Raw genomic sequence first — 18,321 nt, forward strand, 5'->3', positions numbered from 1 at the left:
GGAAGGACAGTAAGAATGCCCTGCACTGGTCCCTGCAAGGCAACAGGTTTAGGGAGAGCCTGTCCCAGTCTGTGCAAGTGGATGCATCAGCTGGGGAGTGAGGCTGCCTTGAGGCTCAGCACCCCAGAGCATGACAAGGGCAGCAACCATCTCTGGCTGGAAGCCTGGCGAGGCTACGAAGTTTTGCTCTTGGTGGCCCCAGGCTGCTGTGGAAGTGTTGCTCAGTCTCTGAGGCTGCAGGAACCTGTGCCTCGGGCAGTGCAGATGGAGCTGGGTGGACAAGGACCCCACCTCCCCATCCATGCAGGTAGCAGGAGCAGAAAGGCAGCTGTGGTCAGGGAGAGGAGCTCTACCTAGGAGCTGAGCAAGCTAGAACTCATGAGGACACATCTGGAGAGTCCAAACTGCACTGCCCAAAAGGCCGGCCAGGTTGGGAATCCCACCTTGCCCTCATCCGTGCCCTGGTCATGCAGGTGAAAGAGCTGTCCTGCACCTCCTGCTTCATCATCTTCTTTGTGGTGCCTTCTGTAAATCCCATCATGACTTGAAAGAGACGGATGGAGAGCTCCCACACAGTGTCTCACTCCTTGGGGTGGAAGGGAGAGTGTGAAGATGGACATCCCCAAAACAGCCTTGGGCAGCCCTGCTCCAGAAGGGAGCGGAGCTGCAGCAGTGCAGGTCTGCCCAGTGGGGCTGGCGTCCCTGGGGCTGGAGGCCCTGCGGAGGGCTGGGCAGCTCAGGGTAGGGTGTTCCGCCGTCCTGCCACGGCCAAGGGTGGGTGGGTCCGTGCGGGAATTTGGGAGCAGCCCAGAGCCGAGGGGGCAGCGCGGGGCTCCGGGGCGCGCACGGGGCGTCCTCCGGCCGGCAGAGGGCGCGGGTGCGGCGGGACGGGCGGAGGAAGTGACGGCGGCGGCGGGGCCGGAGAGCGGTACGGGCGGGACCGGCTGGGGCTGGGGAGCGCCGAGGGGAAAAGGGCGGGGAGAGGGGCTCGGGGTGGCCGGTGCTGGGTCAGTGGTGGGTTCAATGATAGGATCAATGATAGAATCAATGATGGGTCAGTGCTGGGGTCACTGGCAGGGTCAATGGTGAGTTGGTGGGAGGAGGTCAGTGAAGGGCCGGTGAGAGGGTCAGTGATGGGTCAGTAGTGGGGTCTGTGGTAGGGTCAGAGATGGGGCCAATGGCAGGTCAAACGACAGATCAGTGATGAGCTGAGCGTTGGGTCAGTCCTGGTCAGTGAGGGTCAGTGGTAGGGTGAGGACCTGTGTTCAGTAGGTGCAGCCATGAGGTGGGAGCAGCAGTCAGCTGGGTGATGCCGTTTCCGTATCTGTGTGTGAGCGCTGTGTGGTTTGGAGCAATCTGGGTGTGGGCAGGGTGAGTGTCCTGTGTGGGGGTGCTGCGTGGGAAGCAGGGGGTGGTATGTGGGGCCCTGGACAGACGTGTCATTCACACCGGGGAAGCAGAACCAGGCCCTGTGATTGGTCATGAGCCTGGGCTGCTTCCTGCTGCGCTGGCACCCAGGCCAAAGGAGCCAGCAGCAGCGGACAGGGTGAGTGTGAGAAGGGTGGACATGAGCAGGGTACAGGTGTGAGCAGGGTGGGTGTGAGCAGGGTGAGTGCAGACAGGGTTGGTAGCAGCAGAGTGAGCATGGGGAGGCTGGGTGAAGGCAGGGTGAGTGGCAGACAGATGCTGTTTGGGTGTTGGTGTGGGTTTGCTGGGCAGATGGAAGGAAACTCACCGACTCAGGAGTCCTGGTGGAGACTGGCATCTGAAGGGGAGAGTGCAGGCTGGGCTTTGAGTGAGGAGTCTTGGAACCAGGGGGGTTACCCCACCATGCTCTTGGAGGCACCTAGGGTGTGGGAGGGCAGGCTCAGGCCCTCCCCAGCCCCCAGAGGGGAAGTGAGGCAGTTTGCTCAATCCTAGTTAATCAACTGATGTGGTGGTTCCTCCTGCCTTCTGCCTGCCACTTCTCCTTCGCAAGGGGAACTGCCAGGCTGAGAGAACAGTTGGCATGCTGTAGGATACGGGGTTTTCTCAGAGGCTCTGTGGGCTCCTCAGAACCCTGACTCCGAGTACATGTGTGATGAGCTAGCCTGTCTGATGGGTGTCGAGGTGGCGGGAGCTATGGCAGGGGCTGGGGAAGAGGCAAGGCCAGCACTCTGCCTCCTGCCCCTCCAGCTGTCTTGACAGTGCAAAACCATTCTGCAGGTCTCATGGCATGATTTCCTGGAGCTGGCACCATGTGCCACTTCCCTGCCATGAATCTGTTGTTTGGCCTTGGACCCGCCAAACCTCTGTGGACTCATGTGGCTGTGCCACTGGGGAGCCGCGCCTGTACTGGGGCCAGTGGTGGGCTGGGGGGAACAGACACATTGTCTGTGCCTTACTGCCTCTAAGCTGTGACCTGCTTGGTTTCCTGTCAGTGAGAAGAATGGGTTCCGTGTCAGAGGAGCTCAGCTTGGTCCCCTTGCACCAGAGGCCGGAGCTGCTGGAAGCCTGTGCCAAGCTGCTGGGCGAGGAGTGGGGGAAGAGCCGGGCATCGCGGCTCCACACACTGCAGCGCTCCTCGGATGCCTTTCCCACCTGCCTGCTGCTGATCCGGAGCCGGGGCCCCAGCCAGACCCCTGCTGCCCGGGAGGGGCCCTGCGAGCTCGTGGGCCATGTCCGACTGTCCCGCGTGGTTGGCCGCCCCCATGACCTCTTTGTGGAGAGCGTAGTGGTGGCCCGGGCGCTGCGGGGCCAGGGCTATGGGCGGCGGCTGATGGAGGCCACCGAGCAGTGGGCCCGGGCCCGGGGCTTTCGCTGCCTGCACCTCACCACCCACGACAAGCAGCATTTCTATGCCCACCTGGGCTTTGTCCTGGGGGAGCCTGTGCAGAGTGTGGCCTTTCTCAGCCCAGCTATATCTTCTGAGGTGCTGCGGCTTTTCTCTGCCCCCTCCGGGGCTGCCACCACCACCAGGCCATGGGTACCCACTGCCCCCCCGCCTCCCCGCCCGCCCCTCACTGTCCCCCCACCGCCTCCCCCACCGACTGTCATCTGGGCGAGGGGTGTCCTGGCTGAGAGCAGCGAGCAGAGCCTCCTGGAATCCCCACACCGTGATGCCAAAGGGCTCCCCATCTTCTGGATGAAGAAGGACATCCGAGGGGCTGGGGCCCCAAGCCAGTGATTAAAAGCAGTGTGGGCAGGAGCTGCCCGCTGCAGCACTGCCTGACTGCCTGCCATTCTTGAGGTCTGGCACCAGCTCCCCCAGTCTCATGGTGCACTCTGGTCCCATTGCTGGGAGCAGGGGGTGCTGGCAGGGAGGTGGTTCCCTTGCCCTGCCCTACCTGGGCATGCTGCCTCTGCTCCCGCCTGGCCCCCAGCTTGCCTGGCTGGGGCTCTGGGACCACCAGCATGGTGGGGAGCCAGGCCCACCCGCAGCTGTGGGGTTCGCACTGGTCCCCAGGAGCACTGCCCAGACCCACTAGTGTCTTCTCCACTCAGGATGTGCTGTGGGACAGCTGGGGCCGATGGCATGTGGTGGCCTCCAGCATGGCCATAGCTGTATGGCCATAGCCTGGGGAAAGTGAGGTACAGGGTGGCTGGGAAGGCACTGTGGGAGGAGGGCACGGTGGTGGCACTGCAGAATCGGGTCCCCTGCATTGCATGGTGAGGGAGGCAGGTGGCCAAACCTCCCTAAGGCAGCCGGCGTCAGTGAGGGCCAGAGGCATGGGAACAGGAAGGTCAGAGAGTGTCCGGCCTCGCAACCAAGGATTAGCACTGTCCTCGCTGTATCACGCGGCCCTGAGCCCATTCCCCGCCTAATCCCCTCATTCTGGGCAGCTAGCCAGCGCTGGGCAGGGGCACCAGACCCCTCTGTCCCTGCCTGGGCTGTGACGGACAGAGCTGCCCCTTCAGTCCTTCAGCAGATCACCCAGCCTGGCTCAGCACTGTGCTGAAATGCGGACCAGGGAGTCTTGGTGCCTCCATTACAGGCAGGACTGGGAGCTGCAGGGAAATTGGGGCACCAGGGTCAGTGGCTTGCAGTGCCACTCCAGAACCGTGCCATGTAGTGCTGCTGCTGTAGTGCAAGCAGGATCTCAGCACCAGGGAGCAGCAGGCAGAGGTAACACTGTCAGTGCTGAGGCAGGAGGGGTCTCAAACCCCCAAGTATACCCAGTCTTGTCAGGTTTTGGGGTGGGCAGCATGTACTTGCAGGACAGCCTAGCCCCTGTGGTCCATCCTAGCCTACCATGTGCCAGGGTGGCAGTGCCTGCATTGCTGGAATGCCCACTGCATCCCACAGCCTCATCCCCATGGCTCTCCTTTCCTCGCAGGCTGCCGGCCCCACAAGCAGCTGCTGAGGCGGGATGGTGCTGGTGCTGGCACTGTGGGCCTGCCTGGCACTGGGCACAGCCAGTGAGGAGAGCCCGGCACCCGAGCCCCTGGCAGGCGGCCAGCCCTTTGCCGTGGTGTGGAACGTCCCCACCAGCCGCTGCCAGCACCGCTTTGGCGTGGGGCTGCCCCTCAGCGACTACGGCATTGTGGAGAACCAGGGTGGCCACTTTGCTGGCCAGAACATCACCATCTTCTACAAGAACAAGTTTGGGCTGTACCCCTACCTGTCACAGCAGGGTGTGCCCCATAATGGGGGCATCCCCCAGCGAGTCTCCCTCAAAGCCCACATCAACAGGGTGACTGAGGACATCCGCCTCCTCCTGAAACCTGCTTTCCATGGCTTGGCCGTGGTGGACTGGGAGGAGTGGAGGCCCCTGTGGGCCCAAAACTGGGGGCCCAAAAAGATTTACCGGACAGCCTCAGAGCAGTGGGTGCAGGACCAGCACGGCATCCTGCCGGCACGGCAGCAGCTCCGACTGGCCCAGTTGGAGTTCGAGCAGGCAGCACAGGCTCTAATGGAGGAGACACTTCTGGTGGGCCGGGCCCTGCGCCCTGAGGGGCTCTGGGGTTTCTACCGTTTTCCTGACTGCCTCAACAGCAACTGGGCCAAGGAGCCAAACTACACGGGGCAGTGCCAGCCGGCGGAGGTGCAGCGTAACAACCATCTGGGCTGGCTCTGGGCCGCCTCTTCTGCCCTCTATCCCAGCATCTACCTGCCGCTGGCACTGCCGCCCGCCCTGCGCCAGCGCTACGTGCACCACCGGCTGCGCGAGGCCCTGCGCGTGGCCGCCTTCGGGGCTGATGGCCTCCTGCCCGTGATCGCCTACTCCCGCCTCTCCTTCCGCCGCTCATCCCGGTTCCTGCAGCTGGTAAGCACTGTGGGGCCGGAGCTGGCCTCGGGTGTGATGTGGGATTGTGGTTGGCACAGGGATGGAGGCTGTGTCCCCCAAACTGGTCACATCTCTGTTCCTGGCAGGCTGACCTTGTGCACACCATTGGGGAGAGTGCGGCACTGGGAGCGGCTGGACTCGTGCTCTGGGGTGACATGTTGTACTCCCGCTCGGCTGTGAGTATGGCCCCCCGCGGCACGGGAGATGGCGTGGGATGTATGGGATGGCCACATCCCCTGTACGCACCAGGGAGGGCTGGCCAGGACTCTCTTGCTGTGGTGAGTTCTCACTGATGCTTCCTCCCCAGGAAAGCTGTGCCAGCCTGCGCCACTACCTCGTCTCCACCCTGGGTCCCTACGTGGCCAACATCACGGCAGCAGCCCGAGAATGCAGCTATGGGCAGTGCCATGGACACGGGCGCTGTGTGCGCCGGCAGCCCCACGACCTGGACAGCCTCCTGCACCTTGGCCCCAGTGCAGGTCCGTGGGCTGCATTCCGCTGCCACTGCTACCGTGGCTGGGCAGGTGAGGGCTGTGCCCAGCGGGTACGGCTCAGGCCTGCCACCTCCTGCCAGGTGCCCACCCACGCTCACAGCCTCTATGGGCACAAGGATCTTACATCCTCTGACACCTGTCTGCCACAGGGCAAGTGGGGCTGGTGACAAAGGCTGGGGACCATCACGGTCCCCTACCACAGCAGTGCTGCTGCTGGCACTTCATTAACCTAAATAAATTCTCCTGGCACAGCTGGCATGGTCTTTGTGGGCAAAGCTGGGGGACTCTGTGGTGTGCCCAGGCTGGGCATAATTGCCATTGCTGCTGAGGGGCAGCACAGTTTGGTTCTTGATGGGTCCAACAGTGCCTCAGTTTTCCTGCATGGCCTCTGCTGTGATCCCATGAGCTGGCAGCCCCTTTACCCTGGGAAAGGGGGCACAGGACACTGCCACAACCTACTATCCCTTTGCAGTGGCACTGTGCTGCCAGCAGCCCTGACTGCGCCACCAGGCCCCCCTCCCCATAGCTATTTTTATCGCCCCCCAACCGTGTTTCTCACTGTCCTATTTTAAGCGGCGCAGTTGGCGCACCGGGAACCCAGTGCCCAGCTCGTGGGGGCCCTGCACCAGCTCACTGTCTGCTCACACTGCCCGGGCACAGGGAGCCATGCCCAGGGAGGCTGCAGAAGGTACTCTGGGGAGTGGGCTTGGGGCTGGTGGGGGCTCTAGCACGGCTCTAGCACCTCAGGGGAGAATGGGTGATGCAAGGCTGTGGGGTTGGGATGGAAGCAGTGGACAGATGATGCCCTCTGCCATGGGGGCTGTGGGCACAGATGCCTGCCCAGGGAAAAGGGGGTCCTGGAGGGCTGCAGGTGTAGGGCAGCAGGGTTTGGGGAGGGTGCAGGCAGCTGGGGGGCACAGCCCCCTACACCAAACCTACGTGACCAGCTGTGCCCCCCCACCAGGGGCAAGTGGGTGCAGGGGTGATGTGGGTACGTGTGGAGCAGTCAAGGGTAGGGCTGTGGGGAGGGTCTGAGGGGACCCTGGGTACCAGCTGAGGCCCCCCAACCCTGGTGCCTGCCAGCCCTGTGGGTGACACACAGTCTGGACAGCAGCAGTACGGCGCCATGCTGCCCTGCGACACGCCACTGACCCTGGGAGGGATTGGGAGTGGGCACAGTGCCAGCCTGCCCTGCTCTGCCAAGGGCACAGTGTGTGGGCCCTGCCCACTGCTCAAAAAAACACAAACACCAGGAAAATAATCTTCTCCCTCTACCCCAATGCAGGCATGGTTGCTTCCCAAAACAGTGCTGGAGCAATGCCTACTTCCAATGCCTACTTCCAGTCCTATTTGATGTGCTCATTAGGGCAATGGGCACCAGGGTCCCCTGGCACAGCATACACCCCACATATCCATCTCTGCACCCCTAAGCAGCACAGTACCTGTGAGGCAAGCCAGGCCATGCTGCAGACTGCCCTGCACCTGCCCACCAGCTTCCAGCTGGCCCTTGGAGCCCCAGCCAGTCCCACAGTGCCTGGGCCATCCTGGCTGGGGGCTGGCACATTCCTGCCCCCAAGCCAGGGCCAGATTCCAGCCCCACTAACAAGGCTCCGGGATCCTGGCCACCAGGCACCCGCTAACTGCTCTGATGACAGCGGTGTGGCCAGGGGGACACAGATAGTGCTTGCCCACTGTGGCTGCAGGGCTGTGCCAAAGGAACACCAGCCCTGGCTGCCTGCCCTGGTGCAGCACCAGGCTGCCAAGGCTGAGAGCCCCCCGGCTCTGGTCCCACAGGGGTACCCGGGGCAAGTGGGGGCTGTGGGCAGAGCACAGACTGACCCTTTTCCTCTGCTCCAGCAGACAGCATGGGAAGGGCCGAGGGTGCTGTGCCAGCAGAGCCTGGGGACCCCGACAGCAGCGAGTCTGGAGCCATCAGCTTGCGCCCCGTGGAGTCCATCAGTGACTTGTACTGGGCCTCGGGCGGGCACAAGGGCACAGAGGGTGAGAGCACTGTGGGGGGGCTGTGTTAGCCCTGGCTGTGCCTGTGACCAGGCTCTGACCCTTTCTCTCCCCTGCCTGCAGGCAATGGCCCAGCTTCCTCCAGCAGCCTGCACCGGCCCCCACCTCGGCCCATGTCCCCTGTGCCCCCGCCGCTCCTGCCCACCCTGCGCCCTGTACCCCCAGCCAGCCCCTGCCCCTGCCTCGGCCCTGGCCACCCCCTGCTGCTGGCCCTGCTGGCACTCCTGGCACTGTCGAGCCTGGTCCTGGCCACACTGGCCATCTACCTGAGTGGTACGTGGCACTGGGCAGGGTGGGGAGAAGGGGAACTGTGGGGGGCTAAACTGCCCACCCTGAGCACGTCCCCATCCTCTCCCCGCAGTCCTGCAGAGCCAGTCGGTGCGGGCACTGGCCCAGTGGCTGGAGAGCCAGGAGGACGCCGTGCACCAGCTACGGGCAGCCAGCAGGCAGCTCTGGGCTCGCCTCAACACCAGTGCCCAGCCTGGTGGGCACCGCTGAGCTGCCCCTGGCCCCACCATGGGCTCTGGGCTGCCACAGGAAGGGGCACTGAAGGGCAGGAGGGGGGCGGCGGGGCAGCCTTACCCGCTGAGACCATGCAGTGTTGCCCCTTGGGGCACAGGGGAAATCCCGGCCCCTGCCCCAGAGAGAAAGAAACTGGGCTGTAAGGACTTGCATCCGCCCCAGTGACAGCCCTTCCTCTTAAAAAGGCAGAAGGCATACTTCAATTAGCCTTTTAATTTCCTCTTACAATCAAAGTCTTAGAAAATCACCATGATAGATACATTCCCAGGGTGGCAGGCACTGCCAACTGGCATGGCTCCATGCCCGCCTGGGCAGTGCACCCCCCTGTAATTAATTTCCAACAAGATTACTATTTCATATAAAACATTTGGCTGGAAAAGGGCTGAGTGGGCAGCTGGCAGGGCTGGGCAGAGCTTATCACACCACTCTGCCACCAACACTGATGCCAGGCTGGTTGGGGAGGCAGGGGCTGTACCCAGCATGGCAGGGTGAGAACACTCCTGCCACAGACACCAGGACCAGCTGCTCTGTAGCCCTGCACAGCTCTGCCCTCCTACCCACCCTTCAGGCTGTGCCAGGCCACCCTGGTGCCCGTGCAGGACTGGGGTGGGTGTACATGAGCCTGGCACTGAAAGGGGCTGCAGCAGCCTGGGTGAGACCCCCTCCGACTGTGCCACATGGATCCTCAGCCACAGAGCAGGCACATGGCAGCATGCCACCACCTCCCCCTGCTCTTCTTTTATCCTTCCTATTTTTTGGTTAAAAAAATAAAAGAGGGGGCAGCCCCTCCTTGGGGCAGCTCCAGGCATTAAATACTCTGCTGTATGTGAATAAAAGCCTGAGGGCTGGGGGCACCTGCCCCTCACAGTGCTGGGTCTGCAGTCCAGGTGGGCTGGGGGCTCTGCCCCCTCTGCCCATCACAGCACATCCGCCCGCTTGTCCCGCACACGGCTCCGGGCTTTGGTACGGGCTTTGAAGGCAGCCGAGTTGTAGAGGTGCTGGAAGGAGAGGGAAGGAGAGATAGGTTAGGGATGCCCCTCTGCCCATCTCCCCAGCAGCACCCTCCACACTCAGGCATTCATTCAGCTGGAGCCCACGGTGGCAGAGGGGACTGTGGGCACAAATGTGGGAGCTGGCAACCACCTTCTCGAAGCGGGAGACCTTGCTGGCTTTCAGAGCAGCCGCATCCAGCACCAAGGGGGGCCCGAGGCCGAAGATCTCCCGTAGCAGCTCATTGTTCTGTGAAAGCAGGGATCTGTCAACACCCACCAGCACCAGTCCAGCACTTCCCGGTGCATCTGCCCAGCCCCTACCTGGAGGTGGTGGTGGATGCCAGAGCCCAGCACCTCCTTAAAGGCTTGGTAGGTGCGCTGGCGTGCCCAGCTGTCCAGGTACATGCACTCCAGGCCAAATCGGATGGTCTCCTCCTGGTACTCCCCGCTCTGAGCAGAGAGGGGCATCAGCAATAACCTGGGCACCAGCCCTATGTGTCCCCTGGCCCTCCACAGAGAGGAATCATCAGGCAGCTGGGAAGCAGCCACACAGTGGCAGGGCAGGGCAGGGCAGCACCAGGCTCCGGTACCTCGATGAATCGCAGGATGTCTCGAAAGATGGAACGCTGCCTCCGTCGGTCTGTCTTGGCTCGGTACTTGTTGCTCTCAGTAGCCAGGACCTTGAGCTGGGTACACAGGAACTCTGTATCTTGGTGGCACAAGTCCTCCTGCCAAAAAGCATGGGATTTAGAGGGATGAGGCATTGCCCACTGCCGTGACCAGGATAGGGCTGGGGCATTACTGGGGCCAGCCCCTCTGCCTGGGCACCTGCTGGTGATGCTGGTCAATGCCAGCTCAGCCAGGGCATGGGCAGGGTGTCACAGCAGCTCCCTCCCTGCTGCCTGGTTAGTGCCCACCCACTGCTCCCATTGCCACAGCCCATGCCTTACCTCCAGGTCCTGGGCCAGCTCGAAGAGCAGTGCAATTGTTTCCCCAGCCAGGATGCGCAGGGCAACGCTGCTGCTGGTCAGCAGTGGGGGCAGCTGCAGCCAGCGACTGCGACAGGGAGGCAAGAGGGCAGTTGGGGAGGGCAAGCAGTGCCCCAGGGGTGCCATGCTCCACAGCTGGCTGCCCCACACCAGCCTCCACTCACTCCATACCCCACTCACTTGTCCAAAATGCTCCTGAGGTGGGAGGGGGGGCAGATGGTGAGGAGCAGGGACCACGACTGGAGTGCACTGCAGTGCAGAGGCCCATGCTGGGCAGGTGCTGAGCCCACTTCGCCTGTGCTGGGGGGACTGAAGATGCCCTCCAAGCAGGACAGGCATGAAACCAGGTCCTGGAGGAGAGAAACTTGCCAGTAAAACCACAGCTGCCATAAAGATGCCACAGTGAGCTGTGCACTGGGGACCAAAGGGGACCAAGTCCAAGGGGTGCCAGAAGCCCCTTGGGGTAGGAAAGACTACTCCACCCACACCACCCCATCTCTGCAACACAGGCCTCCCCCCAGCTCAGCTCCAGGCGGCCCAGGGAAGGGGCCGGTCACTGATGTCCCCGTACCCCTACTCCAGCTCAGCTCCAGGCTGCCCTGGCGCTGTGGGCTGAGGGCAGGTGGCATGGCAGCCCCTGGGTGCCCTCTTGCAGGGGTACAGATGACACCCAGGCGCAGTTACCTCGAGGTCAGCAGCAGCAATGTAGCAGCACATACCCAGGGCCGTGGCACACTGGCAAGAGAAGTGAGGGAAACACAGTCAGATTAGGCCTGGTTGGATCATGCTGGGTCTGATCCAGCACCCAGCCAAGGAGCAGCTGGGTTGGGGTGCCCCTGCTTTGCCCCACCACGCTCCATAGCGCCCAGTCCTGTCACCCTCCCAGGACTACAGGGGCTCCCAAATGCATCGCCTGGGCTCTCCCCACCACGGAGGTGTCCCCAGGAGGAAAGGGGCCAGGCCTTACGCTCTGCCGGGCACTGGGGCTGGCTGTGCTGTCTGTCAGGACACTGATGAGCAGGGGCTTCAGGCTGCGGAACACCTCTTCTCCCTCCGGGCCAGAGCCCATCTGGAGGCAGAGGAGGGTGAGGACGGTGCCCGCCAGCGCCTGTTCCTCCCCTTTACCTGTGGGAAGCACGAGAGCTCTCTCAGACACGGCTCAGCGGCCCCGCCGCCCCCCGCCGCCCGCACCCTGACCTTTCTTGAGGCACTTCTCCAGGGAGTCGGTGAGCGTGAGGCGGCGCTCCAGCAGGAACTCGGACAGCGTTCTGGAGGACAGGGCCAGGCGCAGGCTCTGCAGTGCCGCCTGTCGCGCTTTGGCGCTGCGAGACACCGTGGGACGTCACGGGCTGGGGCATCCCGGGACGGGGCACGTCCCTGCCCGGGGCTGGCGGCGCTGGCAGGGACGGGCAGCGTGCCCGGAGCGCCCGCGGGGGCGACAGCCGCTCCTCACCTCTTGTCCAGGAGGTTGTCCATGTGCTCTTTCAGCCTGTCCTCTACCTCCTCCTCCTGGCCTTGCTCACTCGCCGCCTCGCTCCCTGCCCGGGCAGCAGCACCACGTGAAGCCGGGGAGCCCGAGGCCGGGGGACACCGCGACCCACGTGGGGGTCACCGTGGGGTCCGCGTGGCTCACCTGGTCCCTCGTCTGCGGGGCAGGCGCTCTCGCTGGCACTGCTGCAGTGGCTCAGCACCTCGCTGCCGGCCTCCTCCTCGCTGCCGGGTGAGCTCGCCCGGGCGCTGCCGGTGCCGCCTGCGAGGGTGGGGAGCAGACTCGTGTGAGCCCGGCGCTGTCAGCCCGGCCATGCCAACTCGGCCCCGCTCCCTCGCTCCCCTCGCCCGGGCCCCCCCGCACTCACGGCGCGCGGCGCGGCGGGAGCGCGGCATGGCCGGCGCGCGCGGGCCCCGCGCCCCGCCCCCGGCAGGAGGGCCCGGCCCCGCCCCCGGGTAAGCTCAGCCTCCGGCAGGAGGGCCCGGCCCCGCCCCCGGCCCAGGCCCCGCCCCGACAGGAGTGTCCGGTCCCGCCCCCGGCCCAGGCCCCGCCCCTGGGAGCGCCCACACTATCTGCGCGTGCGCCGCGGGGTCTGCCCCTATCACTGTCCCCGTTCTCTCCCTTCTCCCTACCCCAGTCCCGTGTCCCTGTCGCTGTCCCCGTTCTCTCCCTTCTCCCTACCCCAGTCCCGTGTCCCTGTCGCTGTCCGTGTTCTCGCCGATCTCCCTGCCGCAGTCCCGTGTCCCTGTCGCCGTCCCTGTTCTTGCCTGTCTCCCTGCCCGTTTCTCTGGCTCTCTCTCTGCCCTTCTCCCTGTTCAAGCGCTATGTTCATCCCTGCTCCCTCAGTATCCCTGCCCGTATGCCTGCCCCTCTCCCTGTCCTGACGCTATCTTCAGCCGTGGTCCCTGATAGGAAAGATGTGTACTAAAGTCTTTACAAACAATTCCATGGGTGAGGGTCTTTAGGAGAAATGGGTGTTTCTGTCTTTGGAATGGGTCTTAATGTCTCTACTAACCTCAAGCCACACAGGTTTGGTACAGAACCCAGACAGTTCAATTATAGTGTGAATTCCTGAACTTTAATTCCTGAACTTCAGGGGAAATGAAAAATGGGTCCACACCAAGTCTATTGCAGAACTCAGCCTGAACTTCAGGAAAAATTACATGTTCAAGGGAGAAACGTGGTAGGCGGTTCAGAAAGGCTGTACCTTCCTAGTTCCTCAGCCAGTGGGGAAAGGAAGAGGGCAACATGCAGCTGGGAGTTAGGATAAAAGGAAGCAGCATCATCCGAATGTTGGGAGAGAAACCCCATGGGGGCATGGCCCAGTGGAGTCTCTCCCTTTATTCGAATAAATTTACAGCACTCCTCTGTCTCCCTTATGGACACTGGCTTTTCCTAATGTGATTTTCTGCACATCCCTGCCCCTGTCTCTGTCCTGGCTCCATCTTCATAGCTGGCCACTCACTGTCCCTGCTTGTATCCCTTCTTTTTTCCCTGCCGCTGCCTGCATCTCATCAGGAAAATCCCATTCCCTAAGTAAAGTACCAATTAATCTTTCTAGTATGAAATGATTTGGCCTTTACTAAGATCTATACACCCCCTGTTACGCTGTACACTGAGGCTGGGAAGGCAGGCAGATAAGGCCCGCAGCCTGTGCCCTCCAGCACCTCCCTGGGACCTTCCAGTCATCCGGCCTCACAGATAAACACCCCTTGAGGTAGTGATACTGACTCCAGAACGAGGAAAGAAAGATACCAAAGCCATAGAATTGCACTTGCTTTATTTACAAATCCATGGGGACAGCAGGGAATTGGTGGAACCTTGCTGTACCCCAACAGTTGAGGGGTGTGAAAGCCACATGTGAACCACATTTGGGGTGCCTTGATTTGGCTGGGACAACCCCTGGGTGTGAATAAAGAATGTTTCTTGTCATGCTCTTCTTGGAGTCCTCATTTTGCTCCTCAGGCTGCACCAGCCAGGTGTGAAATGTTCTTGACACCCCTCCCTGCCCACAGCTCCGCCCGTCCCTGTAACCCTGCCCGCAGTGCTGGTCCTCTCCCTGTCTCCCCTCCTAACATCCCTGCCCTTGACTGTATTCCTGCCTTGTTGTCACTCAACTAAGGGGACACCTATCCCTGCTCCTGCCTGCACCTCTGACCTGGCCATTTGCTGCTGCTGCCAACCACAGAATCACTGGGTTGGAAAAGATCATTGAGTCCAACCCATGCCCTAATACCTGAGTGCCACATCCAGTCTTTTAAACACATTCAGGGACGGTGACTCCACCACCTCTCTGGGCAGGCAATTCCAGTACTTTATCACCCTTTCCATAAAAAAATTTTTACTAATATCCAGTATCTCTACTTCTGTCCTTGTCCCTGTTCCTGACTATATCCCTGCCCCTGTCCATCTCTTCTCTGCCCTATCTGTACAACAACCCTGTCCCTGACCCCAAATGGACCCCATCTCCCTCTTACTTATACCCCTGCCCCTGCTGCTGACCTTTCCCTGCCCCATTCTTGTCCCTATCCCTGCCCCTCTCCCCATCCTCTGCCTGTCTCCTGCCCATGTCCTGACTCCCTGCCCCTTTTTGCTCCTGCCCCTATTCCCTGTCCTGCCCCTGTTCCCATTCTCGCCAGGCCCCGCTCGCAGGAGCACACTCCCCCTCTACCTACAGCCCCCGCCCATCCTCCTGGTCCTGTCTGGCCCTGTGCCGAATTCCCAGGGCTGAGTTTCTATTGTTTGGCTCTTCCCGGTTTATTTGGCCCAAGAGGGCAGTCGCGGGTTCCTCTGCACTTTCGTTTCCAGCTTGGCAGAGCCAGAAACTGAAATTGCGTCAGGAACAGAAATTGAAACTCCCGATTTCCCAGCTTAAGGTAGCACGGGCCACAACATCCAACACGTACTAGCTGCTGCCTGCTACTCCCGGGATCAAGGGGCACCGGAGGCTCTGGTGATGCTGGCACCGGCTGCACCCCGCTGCAAGGGAGGGCACCAGCCTCCCTGGTGATGCTGGCATCAGCCGTGTCCCCCTGATGGTGTTGACACTAGGAGCCTCGGTGAAACTGGCTATGACTGCATCTCATTGCTTACAGTGATGCCAGGGCATCTGCTGACACTGGTGACAGCCTCATTCCATTGCCCATGGTGGCACTGGCCACATCCTATTGCCCCTACTGACACCATGGCACAGCATGAGCCATGTCCCAGCACTGGCTGTGCCCCAGTCTGGACACTCGAGCCCTCAGCATGGCACTGGTACCTGCGGTGGGGCTCTGCCTTTGCCCAGCTGGACACCCGGGGAAACCCTGGGTCATCGAAGGCACCGGGGCTACGAGGTGACTCCTGCCCCCTCCCAGCCCCCGCGGTGATGCGTGGGAACGACTTGGGGCCACCTTAATTTCCCAGCGGTGACGCGTCGGGGCGGTGGCCCGGGAAGGTTTAAAAGCTGCTGCAGACTGGCGCAAGCTGTGGGGCGAAGTCGGATGCCAGTGGGAGTAGAAGGAAGAGGCAGCAAGACAGAAGAGAGCAAAGGGAGAGACGCACCTGTCAGCATGGATGTGTACCAGGTGGCACTCACGGATGGACTGAGAACAGTAACCACCAAGAGACTGGATGGCTGGATTGCGGACACCCTGCAGCCCAGCCAAGATTTCACTGCACAGGTGAAGGAGACAGTGTGGCAAATCTGTGAATTCCTGAAGAGGGACTGCTTTGAGGATAACATCCACGTCCTAAAGACTGTCAAGGTGAGTGCTGCCTGGCTTGGGAGCCAGCTGACACCCCTGCTGCCACCCTTCCCACTGTCCCATGCTCCAGCTCCTGCCCTGCCTCAGTTTCCCTTGGCAGCTCCAGGAGTGGTGGCAGCCGGTCCTGGTGCTGGCAGTGGTGCTGAGCAGGCAGGGTCTCTCTCTGCAGGGCGGATCAGCAGGGAAGGGCACAGCTCTGAAGAACAACTCTGATGCTGATGTGGTGCTCTTCCTCAGCTGCTTACGCAGCTACGAGGAGCAGAAGAGGAACAGAAGGGATGTCCTGGATTTGATAATGATAAGGCTGAAGGCTTGCAGGGAGACCTTGCGGTTCAATGTGTACATCAGTGAGCCCAAGTACAAGGGTCCTGACAACACACCGCGCTCCCTCAGCCTTACTCTGTCCTCCAAGGTGACAGGAGAGTCCATTGATATGGACATCCTGCCTGCCTATGATGCTTTGGGTAAGTACTGCAGGCTGGCACAGGGACAGGCAATGGTGCTAGTGCTGGGACAGCTCTCACCCTCCTTCTCACCCCACAGGGCAGGTGACCCAGGATGCCCCACCAAATGCAGAAGTGTACGTGAGGCTCCTGCATGCCTGCAGCCACCCCGGGGAGTTTTCCCCCTGCTTCACTGAGCTGCAGAAGATGTTTGTGAAGCGTTACCCTGCCAAGCTGAAGAACCTCCTGCGCCTGGTCAAGTACTGGTACAAGGAGGTAGGAGCTGCCCAGCTCTCCCAGTTCTCAATAGACATCCACCCAGCCATCTCTCACCTCCATCTCTGTCTTCTCCCCAGATGCTGAGTCCAAAGTACCCCAATGCACACCTGCCCCCTAAGTATGCCCTGGAGCTGCTGACCATCTATGCCTGGGAGGAGGCCACAAAGTCCTCCGACTCCTTTGAGATGGCTCAGGGCTTTCGCACAGTGCTGGAACTGCTGCGCCTGCACCGGCAGATCTGCATCTACTGGGAGAAGTACTATTCACTCCAGCACGGAGAGATTGGTGCCCATGTCAAGATGTTACTGCGCAGTCCCCGGTGAGGACTATACCCAGTAGGATTGTGCCTGCCGGCCCCATGATACTGACCAGGGCTGACAGCAATGCCCACTCTCTGTGTTTGCAGCCCTGTCATCCTGGACCCTGCTGACCCCACGGGAATCCTGGGACAAGACAAGAACTGGGACTTGATGGCAGAGGAAGCTGCCAAATACTGCAGTTCACTGCCCTTCCTTCAAAATGTGCAGCCCTGGAATGTGCAGGTAAGGCTGCCTGACCTGTGAGTGTCACAGTCCCCCACCCCTGTCCCTGCTGTCTTTGCCCACCCGCTCTCCTGTCCCTGCAGCCAGCCCGGCCCGTGACCATTGAGGTGGTGCAGCTGTCAGGCGCCAGATTGACAAGGAGTGTCAGCCCCTACACCACCATTTGGAATCTGAAGGAGATGATCCAGCAGGAGTGGGGCATCTCGCCATATGCACAGCGCTTGGCAGAGCAGGCGTCAGGCAGAATCCTAGAGAGCTCTGATACCCTGGCCACGTACGGCATCTTCTACAACACCACGCTACACCTGCTGCAGACCAAGCCCCAGGAAATGCAGATCTTGGTCAAGGATGATAAGAATCGGACCACTACCTACACAGTGCTGCCCACTGCCACTGTCCGACAGCTGAAGGAGCAGATCCAGGCTCGGCAAGGGCCTCCTGCCAGTGAGCAGCGCCTGACCTATGGCTCCAAGGAGCTGGAGGACCAGCGCACGCTGGCTCACTACAACGTCAAGCCCATGAGCACAATCTTCATGCTCCTGCGGCTCCGGGGGGGTGCAGGCTCCCAGCTCCCCTAGTTCCCTGCCTGTTTTCCCTCCTGACCATTGCCCTCAGCACCAGCCCATGCCCCTGTGTACCTTCCTGTCATGCTGGAAATAAATACTTAGTAGATCCTTGAGCTGCCTGGTCTGTTGGGAACAGTGACAGGTGTCACAAGGGGTGGTCAGAGGGGCTGGGGTCACCAGTCCTTTGGGGTGGGGACCTCAATGCTGCAAGCTGCTGGGATGGCACAGGGACACACAGATGCAATACAGCAGTGCTCCCTGAGCACAGGGTGTGTGGTGGGGTCAAGGCATGCCAGCCTGCTGACAGCTGGACCTCAGCAGAAAAAAACAGCTCCTTTCTCTGCCTGCTCCTGCCTGCATTTAACTGTCCAGGCTGGGGTGCAGCCAGTGCTGGGACATGGCTTGTACTTGTAGCATGGTGTCACCAGCGGCTGTGGGATGTAGCCAGCGCCACCAGGTGTCCTAGTGCCAGTGCAGACAGCAGGCGGCAGCAGACTCCGAGGTCACCTTTGATCACTGCCCGTTGGCACTGGGAAAGTTTGGTTTTCATCTCCCAGAAATCCAAGTGGAGCTGAAAGCATGGAGAACAGGAAGTCTGGGGGAAACCCATGAACTTTGGCAATGTCCCAGCAGGTCCAGTCTCCCCTCAGCCCTCCAGTGTTACCAAACATCTCACCCCTCTAGCCTTGGGGTGCCAGAGTGGGTCCACGTTGTAGCCTGCCCCGAGTGCTTCCTGGGGCTTTGGGTCAGACGCGGAACCCTGGGCGGCTGAATCTGCTTTATTGTGCTCAGTTAGTACAAGGTCCCCTGTGCCACTGGTTTCCACCCAGGGCAGTGGGTGCCACCTTTATACCCCTCCACATCTCCCCTTTGTGCCCCCCTCCTCCTGCTGGGCCCCTGTGTCCCACCAGTGCCTGTCCTGCCCCTCCGTCTCCCACTCGTGCCTGTAGCCCTTTTGGGACCCGAGCGT

General features: G+C 61.4%; 5 protein-coding genes across 5 annotated transcripts; 4 read left to right on the forward strand and 1 right to left on the reverse strand.

The window, feature by feature from the left end:
• The first annotated feature begins 186 nt into the window (after positions 1 to 186).
• On the forward strand, positions 187 to 3,206 carry NAA80 (N-alpha-acetyltransferase 80, NatH catalytic subunit). The gene is given in 4 exon segments (XM_033071852.2): positions 187 to 696; positions 699 to 833; positions 836 to 928; positions 2,421 to 3,206. Coding segments are annotated over 4 exon segments (1,113 nt in total). The 5' UTR covers positions 187 to 557; the 3' UTR covers positions 3,167 to 3,206.
• Positions 3,200 to 6,011, forward strand: HYAL3 (hyaluronidase 3). Its single transcript, XM_033071693.2, has 3 exons — positions 3,200 to 5,246; positions 5,354 to 5,443; positions 5,575 to 6,011. The coding sequence occupies exons 1-3, from the start codon at positions 4,350 to 4,352 to the stop codon at positions 5,926 to 5,928; spliced, it is 1,341 nt and encodes a 446-aa protein (XP_032927584.1). The 5' UTR covers positions 3,200 to 4,349; the 3' UTR covers positions 5,929 to 6,011.
• Positions 6,012 to 6,150: 139 nt separating this feature from the next.
• On the forward strand, positions 6,151 to 8,417 carry LSMEM2 (leucine rich single-pass membrane protein 2). The gene is made up of 4 exons (XM_033071695.2): positions 6,151 to 6,449; positions 7,622 to 7,762; positions 7,844 to 8,053; positions 8,142 to 8,417. Exons 1-4 carry the CDS (start codon positions 6,428 to 6,430, stop codon positions 8,276 to 8,278), a joined length of 510 nt encoding a protein of 169 aa, XP_032927586.1. The 5' UTR covers positions 6,151 to 6,427; the 3' UTR covers positions 8,279 to 8,417.
• Positions 8,418 to 8,497: 80 nt separating this feature from the next.
• Positions 8,498 to 12,167, reverse strand: IFRD2 (interferon related developmental regulator 2). The gene is made up of 12 exons (XM_033071694.1): positions 12,140 to 12,167; positions 11,917 to 12,033; positions 11,737 to 11,821; positions 11,481 to 11,605; positions 11,251 to 11,408; positions 10,968 to 11,018; positions 10,464 to 10,633; positions 10,245 to 10,350; positions 9,885 to 10,022; positions 9,616 to 9,744; positions 9,446 to 9,541; positions 8,498 to 9,300 (listed from the first exon to the last, which is right to left on the reverse strand). The coding sequence occupies exons 1-12, from the start codon at positions 12,165 to 12,167 to the stop codon at positions 9,220 to 9,222; spliced, it is 1,284 nt and encodes a 427-aa protein (XP_032927585.1). The 3' UTR covers positions 8,498 to 9,219.
• A 3,025-nt stretch (positions 12,168 to 15,192) lies between these two features.
• LOC117002474 (2'-5'-oligoadenylate synthase 1-like) lies at positions 15,193 to 17,462 on the forward strand. Its single transcript, XM_033071633.2, has 6 exons — positions 15,193 to 15,521; positions 15,691 to 15,985; positions 16,065 to 16,240; positions 16,321 to 16,562; positions 16,650 to 16,785; positions 16,869 to 17,462. Exons 1-6 carry the CDS (start codon positions 15,258 to 15,260, stop codon positions 17,361 to 17,363), a joined length of 1,608 nt encoding a protein of 535 aa, XP_032927524.1. The 5' UTR covers positions 15,193 to 15,257; the 3' UTR covers positions 17,364 to 17,462.
• The last annotated feature ends 859 nt before the right edge of the window (positions 17,463 to 18,321 follow it).

Source organism: Catharus ustulatus, chromosome 13 (genome assembly GCF_009819885.2).
Source record: "Catharus ustulatus isolate bCatUst1 chromosome 13, bCatUst1.pri.v2, whole genome shotgun sequence".
Taxonomy (NCBI): Eukaryota; Metazoa; Chordata; class Aves; order Passeriformes; family Turdidae; genus Catharus; species Catharus ustulatus.